The sequence below is a fragment of the Parasteatoda tepidariorum genome, chromosome 6 (genome assembly GCF_982258835.1).
Source record: "Parasteatoda tepidariorum strain Cologne lab strain chromosome 6, Ptep-v5.0, whole genome shotgun sequence".
NCBI lineage: Eukaryota > Metazoa > Arthropoda > Arachnida > Araneae > Theridiidae > Parasteatoda > Parasteatoda tepidariorum.
The window spans coordinates 110,972,311-110,990,993 of record NC_141760.1 but is presented as its reverse complement, the minus strand read 5'-3'; the positions used below and the strand labels follow the sequence as shown (position 1 = coordinate 110,990,993).

The window sequence follows — 18,683 nt, the reverse complement described above, 5'->3', positions numbered from 1 at the left end:
TTAAATACGCGTATTTAATACAGAAATACAGTGCATTATTGATTTTAAAAATGTATTTATCTTATTATTCTATATCTCTTTAAGATTAATTCATATTTTGTAAAATCATATTCAGACTACACTTTAGAAGAACTTCAATTATATTAGCCTTTTTTTTTTTGTAATCACAAGCAATATTGAGTTTCATTTGTTATTCTAAACTTTCAGAATTAGTTATACTAATTGTGCATCAAAATTGGTAAAATTAAATTTAAAGCAAAATTAGTAAACTAATTTATGAACCCCAAAATTTATCATTCATTCTAATATAGCTTTTAAAAGTAAATTTTGCTTTGCTTTTCATTCCTAATAAAATCATGTTAAAAATAAACAGAAAACAGTTTTGTACTTCCAAACATAAGACATATCTTCAGGGATAGGAGTTGATTTTTTATATTTCATAATATTTTTGCTGTCCTTTCCTTTCTTTGAACCTCAAAAGTGAACTTTTTATTTATTAAATAAAATTACAAATTTAGATGGTTTATAATTTAAATTAACAAAGTAACTTTATGAATTTTATTTATATAAGTTCCTTCCTATTAGAATATACATGTCTCTTCCAAAAACTTCTCTTGATTTAAATAATAATTTATGAAACCCTCTTTTCTTGCACTTAATTTCTCGGATTGAAATTGTTAAATAACAATTTCTTTAAAACATATACGATTATTACATGGGGGTCAAAAAGTGATCTTGATTTAAAATGAAAAGAACAGTAGGAGATTCAAAGTGGTGAGTATATATAAAGCAACCAAACATTTAGAAATATGTTGGCTGAGACAGTCTTCCCAATTTAAAAGAAGTAGAAGTTAAAGTAACATTTTCGCTTTATCACCCGTTAATTTAAATTTATAAAAACTTTCACTAAGTAAGCTATAAGCAGAAGTTGTATTGTCTATTAAATTTTGAAATTAGTGCTATAACCAATAATTAATATGATGTGTTTCTTAACTAACGCCCGTTCGGCTTGTATTAGTTAATGTTTTGTGATCGGTTATAAAAAATATTTAATCCAACACGCAAAAGACGGAAATTTTCAACGCTCAGAAGTATTCGGTAATTATGAATGATTTGTTCTGAAATGAACATTTTATTTCAAAATGCGTTAAGCCGGGTTGTTAAATTCTTATGGTAACCGTGTTTTTATTATAAGGAAAAACGGCTTGAAGTAATGTAATAAATTGTGTTAATCCTAGTATACGCTACCTGGTTTCCTTGGTGAGATTAGCGATGTCTGGGAATGCGATAAAATTTTATTCATGTACTTTTTTTCATGTTAAATATTTAACTATTTCAGAAAACGATTTTCTAGGTTTTCGCGGATACCAATACTTGGCCACAAGCGTCCACGCACCATTTCAACTTAGGAGATATTTTTCAAACCAGCTCTAAAAGTGTAACGTATATTAGGATTTAACCAATAATTTTAATTTAACAATTATATTTTTATTGTGTTTTAAAAATTTTGTGCGCAAATTCATAATTTTCTGTTGGAAAATCAATCAATCTATAGCTTATTTCCGAATCTTGATCTGTCTGATTTGTCTCTTTCTATCACGATTAAGGGGAGATTTTCATATCGTGATCTGTAGCAGAATAATCTCCAAGTCTTACAACTTCTGGGCAACGGGCCGCGAGAAACTAAAACTAAGAACATCACAGAAAGGTATAACTTGTAGCCCCCCAGACAAACATCTACATTTTAAAAAAAAAATGTGCAAATTTAAAATTTATTCGGCACCTTGGCTGTGGAAATTGGCGCAATAGTTCACAATACGTAAATTTTCCCACTCTTTATCTGATTACGTATTGCCTAAGACATTCCCCTAAGTACTAAATGAATTTCAAACTTTTTAATATTTTAATAAAAAAACATGTAGAAGTTTGCCTGAGAATTTCTAGGAGTTATACCATTCGAGTTGACCCCTTTCTGTCTTGTTTTTTTAATGTCTTGTGGGACGCTGCTTGGTAGTTGGTAAGACTTCATGATTATTCTACCACAGATCACAACTCGGAAATCTTCCCATCAAGTTCATAAATTTTTTTATTATTCTCCGGCTAAAATTTTAGTATCTCTACCTGAACTATATGTCAGTTACAATTGCCAAGGTGTTAAAGAGTTAAAGTGAGATTGACTTGAAGTTGCCAATTTTTTTTTTTTGTCATAGGTTCCAATATAGAAATCATTCCTCTCTCCTCTTCGCACTATCTGGCATCATTGAAAAGACGGTGCACATCCTGATTCCAGACTTGTTACATGGCAGATATTTCCATTTCCGTACCTGTTTGTGCCAAGTGAAATTTTCAAAGCATCAAGCTAAACTGCCTGGTTGTTGTATGTAGAGTTAATTTAAAATTTTTATAATCTGTTAGATTCTGCGATTTGTTTTTAGTTTCTTAAGTGCCAGTGATAATTATTGTCACCTAATTTTTGTAACAACCAGGCAGAAGCTGTGCGGAAGAAATAAAAACTATTGGAAAATTTGGCAAGCATACATCAATTTGAATGAAAACCACTGTATTCTTTTAAATTATCACAAATTTAAGAACCAGACAGTTTTTTTGGGGGGATTTCAGTTGGCAAAGACATGTTCAGATATTGAAATGTCTTTATTACTATCATTTTTTTGTCGCTTCATTTTTGATAAGCATGAAAAAGAATGAAAAAAATAGAAAGTATCATCAGGGGTCTGTCTAGATTTTTCTGAGAGGTACCTATTTTGTGAAAATTTAGACATGTGAAAAATTAAAAATTATATTTAAAAATCAACACAAAAATATGGTAAAAATATGGATTTATCGTTTCTTAAGGGATACAAAAATAAAATTTAAGAAAAAGTATTTTGTGAAGCTACCATTTTTCCTAAAATTGAATTTATGAAACTACCGTTTTTCCTAAAGTTGAATTTGTGAAGGTACCGCTACACGGGAGTAAATTCGGCCTGGGCAGACCTCTGATCATGTAACATTGTTAAAGAAGGATAACAAAATTAACTAAAATTCTTAATACTCCAAATTATATTAAATACTCTGAAAAAGATAAATAAAATAAAAATAATATATCTATGAAAAGTTCTTACTTTTTGTGACTCAGATGTGGTGCAGAGACTGGATATTTACCACCACCATCTGATTCAAACTGTAGTGGTGCAGCATGTGCCAGTTTTGTTCTTGCATGCTAAATTCAGGCTGTTGCAAATAGCCCATTATTCCAGCTGTTGTGCATGTGTTTAAAATTGTTTTAACCACTGCCAACTTTATAAGCCAAAAAAAAAAATGCTCCAAGCAAAATAAATAAATGAAATTTTAGAAAATAATCTTAGTAAAGAAATAAGCAATAAAAATGTTTGTGTCTTTCTTTAAATCGTTTCATATGTTTCGTATGATACACTTCTGCAACCTTGCCTTTTAGTTGTTGAAACTATACCTAATAATAAATGCATTTTGAAAATATTTTTTTAATATTAATCTTAATGAAAATAACTGATACTTAAAATTTTTAATTGTATGTGGAAAAATAAATTGAGCATACCACTTTGCAGTTGCAAAGTGGTGTACTGAATTTAATAATTCTAAATGCGTAATTAAATATTATTTTCTTTTTTGTATTATTAAACATGTGAAATTAGTGATGCCATTTTATTATTGTTATTAATTCAACCTTTAATCTATCATCTATGTTTTTTAGTGCAACTAATAACGACTAGAACATATTTCAAAATTAAATCAGATAATTATATTTTATAAGGTAACAATAGGATATCCGAAGTTAATTATATTTTGATAATATCTTTTTGAATTATTAAACTATAGCGAAAACACATAAATAAACTAACTGGAAAATACTTCAATTTGAAAATGGGAAAAAAGTAAGCAATGAAATATTTTAAAATTCTAGAATAATATATTTTTTATTTCTAGAATAATATATTTACATATTTTTATTAATAAAAAAAAATGTATGCTTAAGTTAAATGATATATTAGCCTTTTACGTGAAATTTAGAGAAGCTGCAGAAGTTTCTTTACAAAAAATAAGAAAGCTTAAAATTCCTACTAAGATCATGGTTTAGTATTTCGTTTTATCATGAATATTAAATGCATTTTTTTAAGAAAACAATTTAATAACATTACGGCTTCAAAAACAAATAAGTTAAAAAGTTAAATAATTTTTCAATAGCAAAAAAAAAATTATGTACTTTAAGGCATGGGCAAATATAAATTTCATATATAGTTTGTTAGACGCCCGGTGGCTGAGCGGTAGCGCCTCGCGCTGTCGTGCACAGGTCCTTGGTTTGATCCTCGGGCCGGGCAAGGCTGACTCAGCCTTTCATCCCTTCAGTGGGTCGATAAATGAGTACCAAGCACGCTTGGGAACTAAACACTGGGGGATCCGCGTTCGGCTGACCACCTGACCGGAGCATCTGCTCATGCACCTCAGAGCCCATGGTCAAGAAAACTGAGATGGGCACAGTAGGCCTTGGCCCGCAGGGGCTGCCGTTGAGATTAGTATATAGTTTGCTAACAATCCTCTAGAAATTTCTAACATCACTTAAGTACTCAAAACTTATCCCCCTAAAAGTTTTTATCACCTACTGGGGGGGGGGCAATAATGCCTATATTGGCTTATATGGGCAATAATGCCCATCTATCATTTTAAACCAGTATCTTGTAATATATTTAAAAATTTCCATAATTATGTCAATCCTTTATGCTTGTTATGGCATTAAAAAGGTAAAATTATTTTATTTTAAGACATCAGTTTTTTTTAAATTTATTTGTTCTAAAAATATTTATTTATTTAGTATTTATTTCTTTTTTGCTTATTGCTGTTTTTATATTATAGAATTGAAAGAATTAAAATAAAAATGTAATTTTTTTTCTTCATAGTTGGTTAGCTAAAGTCACTATGGTTCTAACTCAACGATCTAAATGGATGTATGCAATTGCTGGAAGTGGTGTTGTACTTGGTATTTTCAATTATTTTCAACCTGAAAAAACAGCAGTTAAGAATTCCTGGACAACTAATTTTGAACCTTCTGTGAAATGGAATCATAATTGGGACAAGTAAATTTAATTTGAGTGACTCAACTTTTTTTTTTTTTTTTTGAACAATTAATCTTAATTGTTTTAGTTTTAAATTAAGCAATCTTATTGCTTTATTTAAAACTAAAAAAGCAGTCCAAAAATTATTTAAAGAAAAGTAGCATATTTGTTATGTTCACATAAAGAAAATACAAAGACTGGTATAGTCTATTCATAAATTGGTGAAAAATAACTAATTTCTAGAAGAATAAGGCAATTTTTTGTCAATTGAACAAAGAAATTTTTTTTTAATAGATGTTAATGTGTTCAAGTCATGGACAAATAAGCTGTTACCAATTCAGCTAAATTAAATGAAAATGTGAAATGTGTTCCCACAATTGCAGTAGAGGTATAATTAGCTATAACATAATTGTGGCAATATATGTTATGCGATAAAAAGTTTTTACTGAACATATCATTTCATGAATAGTTTGAAAGAATAATAACTTTATTTGTTTACCAAGATCTCAAATCTATCAATAAGCATTCAATAAATTGATCTATCAATAAGCAGTTTTAATATTTAATCAGGATCAGAAATTGAAGACAACAATAAAATATTTTATTTTGAAACTTCCTGTGACTAATTTTATATAAATTAGATACGTATTGATAAATAAAGCGTTATTATTAATATTTATAAGTTAGTTTATTATTTCCTATGCCCACCGGATTGACGCTCATCATTCAGGTATCAGTAGGGCAAATTTGTTGGCCACTCTTTCAGGGATATCATATGGCCAATGTTGCTCGCACAATAAGGACTGAGAATGAAAGTACTTCCATGCCTTGAAATAAAAATATATACATGTTTATTCAGACAAAGTACGTTTATGTGTCCGATTTTGTAACTTAAATAATTTTAATATTTAGCGCTAAATAATTTGCATATTTGGGTCACCTCCAGGAGCCATTAAGATTGACACTTAGTGTGTGAAAATCCGATCATTAGAACAAAAGTTATTCAGGTTGCTATCTTATTTTTTTTGCCAACTGTACCAATAGCACATTATTATACCTCTAGTGTGGGGGTGCACAACCTTTTTGAGTAAAGGGCGATTTGCACAGCAGGTTGACTAACAGAGGGCCGCACGCATGTTGACGGCAAATATGAAAATTTTTATCTTAAAATTGGTGTTCTGAACAATAAATATTTTCATCAATAAACTTCATAACATATTTTCAGAAAACTAAATTATTTTAATTATTAAAATTCATTCAATCAAAAAAACTAATATTTTATATTTTTCTTGCCTTTTTATTAATAAACTGATTTATCTATCTATCTATAGATATAGATACTATAAACTCTAACAAAACAAAAAAATTACACTGCTCATAGAATAAATGTGTAAAAAAAAAACTACATACATACTTATTTTAATGAGTAATATAAATTGCACTAAATATTTTAAAGAAAATTTATAGGGTTTAAGTAAAAATTAAAACTTATCTATTATAGTGCATATTAAGATTCAATATTTTGTGAAGAGAAATTCAAAAGATTCCAATTTTTTTTCTATTTTTAAAAAAAAAAATTGTGTTTGGAGGCTCTCGCGGGCCGCACATCGACAGTTGGCAGGCTTTGTATGGCCCACAGGCCACTGGTTGTGCATCCTTACTCTAGTGCTATGTTATTTATCAAAAAATTTTTTTTTGGTACTTTCCTTTTTTTTTTTTTTTTTAAATACAGTCGAACTTGTTTATAACGAGCACAAAGGGACCGTAACATGTACTCGTTAAATCCGAGTTCTCGTAATAAGGCAGGCGTGCAACCAGAAGAGGGGGGGGGGGTCAAATTATTGAGTTTACATAAAATTTAATTAATACGTACTTACTTTAATTAATTTAATTAAATACTTTTCTTAATTTAATAACAATTATCCCCCCCCCCAACCAGCAAAAAATTTCTAGTTGCTCTACAGTCTTAAAGGAAAGAAGCAATAAACGGAAAGAAAAATAAAGGAAAAGATTCTTACCAAAACATTTATTTTTTTCATTAATCTACATATTTAAAATAGTAGTTTGTTAGCTTACTTTGAATTTTCAGTTTGCGTTTTTTTTTATATTTCACGCTCATTTCTTATCATTTTAAAACAAAGATTGCAAGACAGAAAAATATTGCTCGCTAAAACCGGGTCTTGCTCGTTAAAAGCGACTCCTGTTCTATAGACTTAACATTGATCCAACCAAATATTCTCGTTTCCCTCGGTAAATCCGAGTTCTCGTTAAATCCGAGCTCGTTATAAACGAGTTCGACTGTAATTTTTATTTCAGTAGTGTAACATTCTTTTTCACCCTCTCTTCATTATAGTCGAGAGGCTTCAGCTGGGGACAAAGAAAGGTTAAAAGATTCTGATAGCAAAGCACCAATAGCTAAAAGGCACATATTTATGATTCGTCATGGTCAGTACAATATGAAAGCCAAGAGTGATGCAGAAAGAAAATTAACAGAACTAGGTATTTTAAGTGTGTTTATGCTGTTCAGTATTGCTGTTAAATTACTCAAGATGATAATTGAAAGATGGTAATTTAAAATATGAAACATAAATTCATTTAATTAATATTTCATACTTTTCAACAGGTTTGATATAGTTGATTCAATAATTATCAATACATAAATATGTTAAAATTACAACTATCTTAAAATTTATACTTTAGATAATTATTACAAACTGTTAAATTGTATAATTTATACTAGCTTCACATAAGTTTGAAGTGAAAAATGCATTCTAAATATAATACTTTTAAAAATTTTTGCATACTAAAAATAATGAATATTCCTTAAATATTTGTCATTTGGTTATTCAGCCAAATCACGTTTTTGTGCATCTTTAAATATTTTTTTTTATTTTATTGTTTATTTATTTTTCAACAGTAGCCGTTTTTATGTGGTACCTAGTTTCTTATCCAATGACATTGGTAGTTGAATATTTAAGTGACATTGCATATGGCATGGATATCTGAGAGAATTGAGTAATTTCTCACAAAGTTCAACTTATATACATCTTTTGTATCATTTTTTGACTTTTTATACAGAAATTAATTAGGATTCAACGTAATAATAATTATGATTAGATAACAGATAATAATCATTTTTATTCAACCAAAAATCAATATGTTTTTAAATTATAAATAAGTAGGCACTTGTTTTTTCAACATCTAAAAATCAATATATTTTTAATGTTGATTTTTTTAATAAAAAAAATTGATTAAAATCAATTAATTTTTTTATTTAAATCTGATTTTCTTAAAAGATAAAACAAGAGGTTCATTTTGCACTAAGTTAAAATTAATAAATTAAATTATTGTTAAAATATAATTTAGAATGAATCATAACCAACTATTCCAAACCATATTATTGTATCAAATTTTTTTTTTGTAGCAATACATACCATAATGATTATAATGATGATACAATGATTCAATTTATTAAAAATGGAATAGAAATGTATCATTAAATACTGAGAAGTGGGCAAAATAATAATATAAATAAATAATATAAAAATATAATTTTATGGATCTTTTCTTTAAACTTAAGACAAAAAAGAATAGTTATAATAAAATCCATATTCAATAACAATTTTCACTTTTTTCTTATTTGCGGGACTGTCAATAAATTACAAATGGAAATAAAATGCTTTTGAACACTCTATGCTTAAAAAAATTTAGCAATATATTTGCAACTTAAAACTATTATTTTGGTTATTACATGCAATAATTACACAAAATTTCATAAACTTAGCCTAAATATTTATATAGATCTGGACATTTTTATAAAAAATGATCTTAAATTTTTTCGCTATCACTTTAAAAATATTCAACTAAATTTAACAAAACTTTTGGATCAATTTAAAGTTGATCTCAAAATTATTTCTTTAAAATTTGAGAAAAATTTGCTAAAAACTGCACAAGATATGAGTAATTAAAGTAATTTTTTTATTCTGTTCATGCGAAGAAAAAATTAAAAGCTTTTTTTTCTTAATCTTGTAGTGAATCCTAATTGGCAACTAATGAAAAGAATCCGATTTAAATATCTCAAAAATTTAAAAAGTTTCAAGCAATTTTCTAAGCAGTTTTCTTACTTTTAAAAATTTTATGGGGTTTTCTACAAACTTCATTTTGTACCATTAAACAAGATTTATTAAAAGTGGCATTGTTGTGGCTCATCCTTAAGAAAACAATCTTTTCTTTTGCATGTTTTACTTTCTAATACCATCATTTTTTGTTGCATGGACCATCATTAGAAGGGTATTATCATTTGTTAATAAATCTTGTTTAATAGTACAAAATGAAATTTGTGGAAAACCAGTTATTATTTATAACTTTCTTTTAAAAAGTAAGAAAACTACTTAGAAAATTGCGTGAAACTTATTAAATCTTTTAGATATTCGAATCTTGATAATATGATCCAAAAGTTAATAAGTTATAGCGAAAAAATGTAAGGCAGAAAAAAATCATTTTTTATAAAAATTTCTTAGTTTATGAAATTTTGTGCAATTATTGCATATAATAACTAAATTAATAGTCGTAAGTTAGAAATATATTACTGCATTTTTTGGCATAGGGTGTTCAAAAGCATTTTTTTTCCATTTGTAATTTATGGACGGTCTCACAAACCTTAGAAAGTTTTTAACTTCAATGATATGTATGAGAAATATCAGGATCGATACACTTCTAAATTTATAAACTGATTCTCTAAGTATTTTTAGAGAAGTATCGAAAAATGTGTTAGTATCAAAATGTTCCCATTATTTTGCCCAACTCCTATATAAAAATCTATATATATATATGATATAAAGTGTTTGAAATATCATTTTAAAAGTAAATTAATTAATTTCACCATAATTACTAATATGAAAATTCTTAAATTGATTTATTTAAATAAAAGTCTTTTAATCAATGATTTAAATAAACACAGTTGATTTCAATCTACAACCTTTATTTAAATTACGAACAATATTTGTTATTGCTCAACCTAAAAAGTCTGAGTGTTTTTAAATTAAAAATGACATTTATTTTTACTTTACCTAAAAAATCAGTGTGTTTTATAAATAACAAACGCTTTTAGGTCGGAAGCAGGCAGAGTTAGTGGGGCAGCGTTTGAAAGACTTGAAATTCAACTACACCAAAATGATTCGATCTACGATGACTCGTGCTATAGAAACTTCAGATATCATACACAAGTGTTTCCCAAAGTTACCTATAGAGAGCTGTGATTTACTTCGAGAAGGAGCTCCTATTCAACCGGATCCACCGTCAAATAATTGGAAGTTTGACGATGAGGTCTGAAACTGTATTTTTTATTTATTTGAAGTCAATGTTGTGTGTATTATTATGTTAACTGTTAATGTCTTTAATTTTGGTTTTCAGAAATCAGAATTATATTTTTACACGCATGCTCGATAACAGAAATCCTCCAACGCAGCAGTGGGCACTGCAGATTATTTTTCATATGACTTTTATTTTTAAGAAACAATGGAGAAAATTGCTAAAATTCTTTTTTTAAAATATCTCCAAATTTGCGTCTAATAAAAATTAAAAAGATGAATTAAGAACAAGAATTGTATAGGAATTATTTTATGTATCATTGCATAAAATTCAACTTAAATTTAAACAACATAAGAATTAACAGTTCGTAATTATTAGTTATGGGTATTGATGTTTATGTGGGTAACAACTCGAAAAAACATTCGTCAACACATGATCTTTATAACCGATACGTAGAAGATGAGATTTTGGGCGACAACAATGGATAGATGCCCCAAACATATTTAAGCACTAAAAAAAGACTTAGATCAGTCAAGGTCTCAATTAAATGAGCCCCATATTAAAGTAAGGAAAATTTTTAATAGCAAAAAATCTTTTGTCTTGGCTTAAAAAAGTATAATAAAACTTGTTGGCAAGCTTTGCTTTAAAATGTATTGTTTACTGTTTTAGATCAGTGTATCCTTTTGTCTTAAAGAAGTTTATAACAGTTAAAGTTAATTTTGTTTGGGTGGAAAAATCCTTATAAATGAAATCCATTGGCTTGCATAATTAATAACAACCAATAACTGCATTGTTTGATTTTGACAATGTTGCTAATTTGATTTATTTTCCATCAAAGATGCCATTGAGATAATTTGCATATTTTTTTAAATGTTAACCTATGTAAATATTGGGCAAAAATGTAGAGGGGAAAGTGCATAACATTATCATAAGTGTATGAGAATAATTTGAAAATATGCTTTTCGATAAATTATGTTGTAATGTTTCTAATTGTAGCAATATCGTAAAGATGGTGAGAGAATAGAGAAAGCTTTCAAGACTCATTTTCATCGGGCAGATGTCAATCAAGAATCTGATAGCTACGAAATAATGGTTTGTCATGCAAATGTCATTCGGTATTTTATTTGCAGGTAATAAGCAATGTTCTTATTCAAAAAAGTAATGAAATTGAATAATTCACTATAGAATGATAGTTGCTACAAATATTTTTAAAATGTAGAGAACTCAGTTTTAGAAAGTTGTTTTTATTTTCTTTTACTAAAATTATTAACTTTCCAGCTCGTAACAAATGTATTTTTAGGTGCAACACAAAAATGTTTGCTTACAAAGCAAATAAGTTTGTAAAAAAAATATATAATAATTGTTGTTAATAATTTATTTTTACCATAAAATAATTTTCACCTGCACTTTTAGATATGAATATAAAACAAGTATTAAAGTTATATATATCTTTCCTGTGCTCTATTTTTTAAAAGAATAAATAAATAAATAACTCTTAAAAAAGTTATGATTTAATCTATCTAATCCATATGTCTTTATGTTGATCTTTTGTAAGTAATTCACAGTTTCTTTCATTATGTAAGGAGGTTTCCATAAATGTTACACTTCTAGGGGATGGAGAAGGTTTGTGAAATTGTGACAAAGGGGTGCAAGGCAGTAGTAAGAAGTGTGATATCACGCATTTCGGTTAAAATAAAAATATTTAAAATCAGCAAATTATTCTTTTGCATATATTTTTTTATATATTTCTCACGTAATTTCTTTTATATTTTTTTTCATTTTTTTCTCAAAATAAGTAAATATCACTATTATATTTAATATATGTAAAGTTTATGTACATTAAATATAATATATAAAATTTATATTAAATAACAATTAATATCAAAATTGATATTAATTATTTATTTTTAAAACCACACAATATATAATCTTGTGCTCTTAATTTTTTTTAAAATTTTAAGCTTTTATGAACTAATTATGCTGCCAGTTTTCAATCTTTTTTTATAATTCAATGGATGTGTAACAGTCGCATGTAGGAGCATTATAATTCAATTGAAGCAGAATAGTTGGTTACAGGAGCAACTGTATTAAGTTTAATTTCTACCTTTAAAAGCTTATATCTTTCAAGGCAAAAAGAAAAAAAAAGTATTGCAAAAATCGAATTTTGTTTTTTTAATTTGCATGATTTAAATGTAATAATTTAATTTGTATGATTTAAATGTAATGGTATGTATTGTAATAGTATGATTTAAATGTAATAGTTTTATTTGTTTGATTTTAAATTAATAGAAGAAATATCTCGGCAAAAGGATGTTACATTAATTGTAATGCAAAATCACTCTGCCCAATTGCATCCAAGCAGCCCCCCCCCAACAAAAAAGTTATATATTTTTTCCTAGTTTTTATTTAAGGAATGAAAATCTTGCTACTACTTTTTATTAATTTTATATTCTGGGGTCAAATTTACTCATCCCCTTGGGTTGACAAGTTTACGCAATGGGTTAGCTTAAAATTCTTGCTATCACGCTTTATTTATTTTTTAAATTTAGAGTCACATTTACTTCAATGTACAAAATAGCAAGTTTATGCAGTGAATTTTTTTAAAGCACGATTTTCAAGTGATGCTTTATAAAATCTGATATTGCAATTGTCAAAAATTAACTTGCCAATGTTCATTAGTCATTTTAGGCACCCCTTGTTGTCAGAGTTTTATGAAAATTGGTATCAGAGGTTATTTGTGCGCAATAAATTGAATATAGTAAAAAAGTGTTATATGTTTCTTTAAAAAAGTGCATTTTTTCGTCAAAATAAGCATATTTGACCAATGCTACAGTTAGCTGCTATGTATAATTTAAGTGATTTCTTTGAGATGCCATAACTCTTAACAGAATGAAAATCTGATTAACCATTCAAAACTTATATAGATGATCTTCTTTTTTTTTACTGACTGTAAATTTTAGATTTCATATATATATATATATATATTTAGATCTATAAATGTATATTTTACAAATAAAAAGTAAATTTCAATTATTAAATTAATTATTTATTTTTGTACATCTTTGAATGCTTGAGTTGATGCTAGTTGTTGCAAAAAATATTTAATTCTCATCTATTTAATTATGTTTTTTAGATATGGCAAAATATTCAAAAAGTAAACATTAAAAGATTCAAGATGTTATCTGCCTTTCCATATAAGTGCCATATTTTGAGAGTTAAAAGCTATTTGTTCAAAGATAGTACATTTTCTTGTCTAGTTTAGTAATTTAAAATACTTAATTAGCATATATATTACCCAGGGATGCACAACCTTTTTTTTTTTTACAGTGGGCATCAAAAACAAAAAAGGGCCTTGTTGGGGCTAAGATGAGTAAAATAAAATTGTAATAGTAAAAATATAACGTTTATTTAAATCCTTATTAAAATGATAATGCATATACGTAGTGAAGTTTAAAATTAGTAGGAAATAACATTTTGCAAGCACCAAACTCATGATCATAAATTGAACAAAATCATTGCAATCAAGCTCAATCTTGTACTACATAAGTAAAAGAGCAGGATGACCAATAAAATAAATAAAATTAATTAGTATTTATTTTTCAAGGAAAAAAAGACTTTTCCTCTTGATTTTTATTAATTTTTTTATTAAAAATACTTTTTTTTATTATGTTTTTTTAATATTAAAAAATGATCAAATTCCAAGTAATAAATTTTAAAGACTAATTTTGGTCTGTGCGTCATAGGTTATGCAATTATTACAAACATGTCTTTCAAGATCACGAAAATTACATCTTATTACTTGAAAGTGCAATTACTAGATGACAAGTTATTGATTTTAGTCTTTCTTTTATTTATTTATTTGTGCTCTGTATTTTGCTATTAAATTTGTTATGAGCTAAAACATCCTTAATTCTTTACAGGTTGTTGCAGTTTCCACCTGAAGCCTGGTTGCGCTTTCAGCTGCATCATTGCAGTATCACATGGGTTGTTATCATGCCGTCCGGAAGGGTTGGCGTGTACGGTATAGGGGACAGTGGATTCTTTGATTATGATCACATGACAGGTTGAGAAATGATTGGACGAGTTCTGTGACACGGAGTCAGTAGAACACACTCTGATTTGCTTAAACTTTTAGAATGTAAAGCAATTGTTCTACTCCTGACTTTTCGAACTATCTAGTTCATGTGATAATATCCTTTAATAAAATTTTTTATCCATATTTCAAATATATATGTTAGAAAAAACTATAATAGTACTGATTAAAATCTTATTCTAATTATCATTTTCAAAAAGTTATGGAATATCCATATTGAATTTGTTTTGATAAGTCTGCTTGAATTGCACCGTTAAAATTCTCAATACCTGATAGATATGAATTTCTATATTGTTACAATAAAGATAATTGACCTGGTGCCAGAGAAATTTTATTTACAGATAAAAGCTTGTTATTAAAATATTTGATTTAGCTCTAAATTATTTATTTATATTTTTAAAAAAAGTAAAAGGGTAGGAATGTCTTCACTCTCCTATATTTGGTTAAACTGTTTGATCTTTTTTAACTCATTTTGTCCATTGTTGTTTTAAGCAGTTTTATCATTTCAGAGTTCATTATGCATTAACAATTTTATTTGTCAATTCTATTATTGTTTACTTAAAAAGAATGAGAGAGAAAAGACTCTCCTATATTTGTTTAAACTGAATAAACTTTTTCAACTCGTCATGTCCAATTCTTACTTAAACAGTTTTATCAATTCAGAGCAAGCTCCACTTAATTCATGTTTTCAGAACTCACCTATTAATCATCACCTTCAGTCCAAAGAGTTTAGTCATTTTATCAAAAGGCTTTAAACGTGAGCTTTTGAAAAAAAACAACTTGTTTGTTGAATTCTTAAATTTTGTACTTTAATGTATTGAAAATGATTTTTAGTAATTATGGAATTGTGTGTTATTTATGTTACTTATGAATATGTTTTGTTTATGTACAGATAACAAATAATGTTTCCATGTTTAAAAATTTTCAAGAATAAACTGAAATTGTTGGATAAATTTTGAGCTTAACTTCATTTCATCACTCCAACTTTAAAAAAGCTTAGTGATAATACGAGAAAAGTTTGAAGTAAGAATGGAAATTTGAATCCGCTTTTCTGTGAAAATAATAATATTCATAGCTGCCAACTCTACTGGATTTTCCAGGACTCCTGGATTTTGCCAATTTCTTCTTTTCTACTGGTTTAGTTAAAATTCTCCTGATTTTTGTACATTTTAGAAAATGCCTTAAAGTTTTCTAAAAAAATCTTTATTGAAATAGAATTTTTGTATAAATTCTTTCTTGCTTGCTAGAATATTTAAATAAGTATTACCAATACATTACATAATGAAGCGAACCTTATTTATAGAAATCAGTTCAAAACTTTTTTTGTTCTAAAAAGTTCAGTTCATTTTTATTCGGAACGTTCTTTTTACATTAATTAAAAAAATATTTTAACTATTTTTGATGAATTAAATGCCTATTAATATTCGAAATTATGAGTAAACATAATACATAACATATCAAGTATGTTTAAAGGCAATCATGACTGGAAAATATTGCAGTTTTTCTATTTTGATGACTTTAAAAATCCCTAAAATTCCCTATGCGTTAAAGTAATGATTATCATGAAATTTATATTATTTCTAAAATCCCTTTCGTGGTGAATATAGATTCATAAATTTTCTGAGTACTATTCTACTCAGTTGACTAATATTTTATGCCATTTGAAATAGTGATTCCCATCTCACCATTGTCAATTTTATTGAAACTTGGTATTCATACATCTAAAATTATTCAACTAAATGGATTGTTTTTATTATAGCCTTAACATTACTTCAATAAGTAACCAAATTTTACTCTAAAAATTTGCATCAAAAAATTACCATTTGTAAAAAGTTTTATTTAAATACTTGGAATCTTTTTTATTGTATTATCTCATATTTTTAAGCAGTATCTCTTGCATATTTCTGTGAAATGTTCAAAAATCTATTACACTGTACTCTCGATATCTCAAAGCTGAGGGAACGATAAATTAATTTCGAGATAGCGAGTTTTTGAGATAACAAGTTTAGAACTAAATATGTTCTAAAAAGTAGAAAAATATATTCTAAAATATTAATCTAAAAATTAGAGTCATGAAACATGAGAATAACTACTGATAATTATGTATGTGATGATAGTTGACTATAAGTCTAAATACAACAATGACAATTTTATTTTTAAAAGTAAGACAAAAATAATTACGCATTAAATAGAAAAGAATTGGTTTACATCAAATTTACATTGTGATTTTTCCAAGAGAATTCGACGTAACAAGGTTTTTTGAGAAGACACTCTTTGACATAGGAGTTCAAATTAACATTAAGTTAGTCTTAACATTATGTCTGTAGAAAAGCTATTTTTTTTTTGTTTACATAGCAAGGTTTTCAAGATAGTGAGACTATACGGTATTTTATTTTCACATAAATAAATTCTAAGCACACTCAAGAACATTGTCTTAAAAACGTAAGAGGAAACAAACAGAGCACTTTCTACAGCAGTGCAAACAGGAGAGAAAGCTTTCACTGAATTTGAAAGCATGATATGGTGACCTTTTATTTATAAGCAGGGGCAGTGGAAAAACGTGTATAAGTGAGACATGCATGTAAATGAAAAACCATAATAAAGAGTTTAAAAATGGGACTTCAATACATTACAGTGCTAACTAATACTGTGTTTAGTCTTCTAAAAATAATTCCATAGACTGTCAATTATTTTACTTAAATCAAAAATCTTTAAGTGTGTTAAATAAAGCATTAGTTTTTATTAAATTTGCCACTGTTCGAAAATGTATTTCATTTTATAAATGTAAGAAAAAATAAATGGAAAGAAAATGTAAAAAAAAAAAAGGTTTTACAATTTTAGTAACTAATGCTCTAAGTTTTGTTTTAGTAAATTACTACCACGGAAAGTTTAACCTGGTTGTTGTTTTGGAAAAAATCTAATGATGGTAAACAATAATAAAAAAAAACTTTGATCATTTATTACAACCACTATCTGCTGGAAGAATGAGAGATTTGTATAAGTAAAAAGGTCTTGCTGTTTTGAAAATTGATCAGTATTAAATTTTTCTGAGTAAAGACATTTCCACTGGGACATTTAGTTAAAGAGAGGAAAATCTTTTATAACCATTCATAATAAAATATCTAAAATAAAAATAGTCACTATTAAAAAAAGTTTATTTAACAAACTCTTATTTTTTAAATTGTTTATGGTTCAACAATCTGGTGTTTTGTCTTCTGTAACACAGTTTTGCCTGTCTGCTAAATTTAAAGAAATTTTGAGTACAAGCTAGCAAAGTACTCTGTTTTGTCCACTCTATGCCAATTTATCTTATGTAATAAGATTTAATAGACTGAATAGCTATATAGTAAGAAACTAAATTTACATCAACTATTGTTACACTTGCAGATAATATAGAATTAATAGTGAAAAAATATTTGATGCATTATAAATAATGAGCCATAGATTAAAGAAAAAAGGAACTAAATTATTTCATGTTCGCTATTATTTTTTGTTTTGAAAAAAATAGCAAGTTGTAGAATTGCGTTTGAAACTGCTTGTCTATGTTTAAAAATAATCAACATTGCTTCAACATTACAATGAAACAAACATCAATACAAATTTTTATTTAACGGATCAAATCAATTAAAGATTAAATCGTACAAATTTGGAAGAAAAAAAATTTGATTTTATTCTTTTAACTACCTCCTTTGATTTCAAACAGTTTTTCTGACGTTAAAATATCCTAGAATTTTTTGCATAGCTGTCCGGTTTTTGTAGCTTATGTATTTATTTCTTTATTTTTTTTTGTGTTCAAAACCTGAAAAATATCAGTTATAATGATTCAAAATATGAGTATAGCGTAAGAGATCCAAAATATACCAATTATGAAGAACTACCTGTGTATTAAGTGCAATAAAATTTGTTAGATTAGTTACTAGTTTGTTACTTATTATATTGCATTGAAAAGCACTAAATAAGTCCCATATATGGATTTCTTTTATGGTTATATTTCTTTATGACTTAAAAAGCTATAAATTTCTATTTTTAGAATAAGTGTGAGATAATGAATTTCGTCACATTTTTGACCTAGAACGAAGCATAAGATTATGTCCGAAAAAATTGTCTCAAAAGGTTACTTGTATCAAAAATATTAATTTTTTTTTGTGTGATTAAAAACTTTGACCAACTAGTGTAAATCCAATTATATTTTC

The 18,683-nt window shown here is 27.0% G+C and overlaps 1 protein-coding gene across 4 annotated transcripts; it reads left to right on the top strand.

Moving 5' to 3' along the window:
- The first annotated feature begins 932 nt into the window (after window positions 1–932).
- On the top strand, window positions 933–15,443 carry LOC107451891 (serine/threonine-protein phosphatase PGAM5, mitochondrial). Of its 4 annotated transcripts, XM_087166463.1 has the most exons (7): window positions 961–1,098; window positions 2,211–2,377; window positions 4,932–5,108; window positions 7,441–7,586; window positions 10,198–10,412; window positions 11,394–11,527; window positions 14,318–15,443. In XM_087166463.1, the coding sequence occupies exons 3-7, from the start codon at window positions 4,951–4,953 to the stop codon at window positions 14,463–14,465; spliced, it is 801 nt and encodes a 266-aa protein (XP_087022589.1). In that variant the 5' UTR covers window positions 961–1,098; window positions 2,211–2,377; window positions 4,932–4,950; the 3' UTR covers window positions 14,466–15,443. The 4 variants fall into 4 exon arrangements, with proteins under 4 accessions (XP_087022588.1, XP_087022589.1, XP_087022587.1 ...); XM_087166462.1 differs by lacking the exon at window positions 2,211–2,377 and having other exon boundaries at window positions 933–1,098; XM_087166461.1 differs by lacking the exon at window positions 2,211–2,377 and having other exon boundaries at window positions 961–1,173.
- Window positions 15,444–18,683: the final 3,240 nt, after the last annotated feature.

Excerpts from the sequence above, each read along its gene's own strand:
- LOC107451891 (XM_087166461.1), top strand. The coding sequence starts at position 1,109 with ATGATTTGTTCTGAAATGAACATTTTATTTCAAAATGCGTTAAGCCGG. Across the intron at positions 7,587-10,197 it reads AAGAAAATTAACAGAACTAG|GTCGGAAGCAGGCAGAGTTA; the intron begins GTATTTTAAGTG and ends AAACGCTTTTAG. Across the intron at positions 10,413-11,393 it reads ATTGGAAGTTTGACGATGAG|CAATATCGTAAAGATGGTGA; the intron begins GTCTGAAACTGT and ends TTCTAATTGTAG.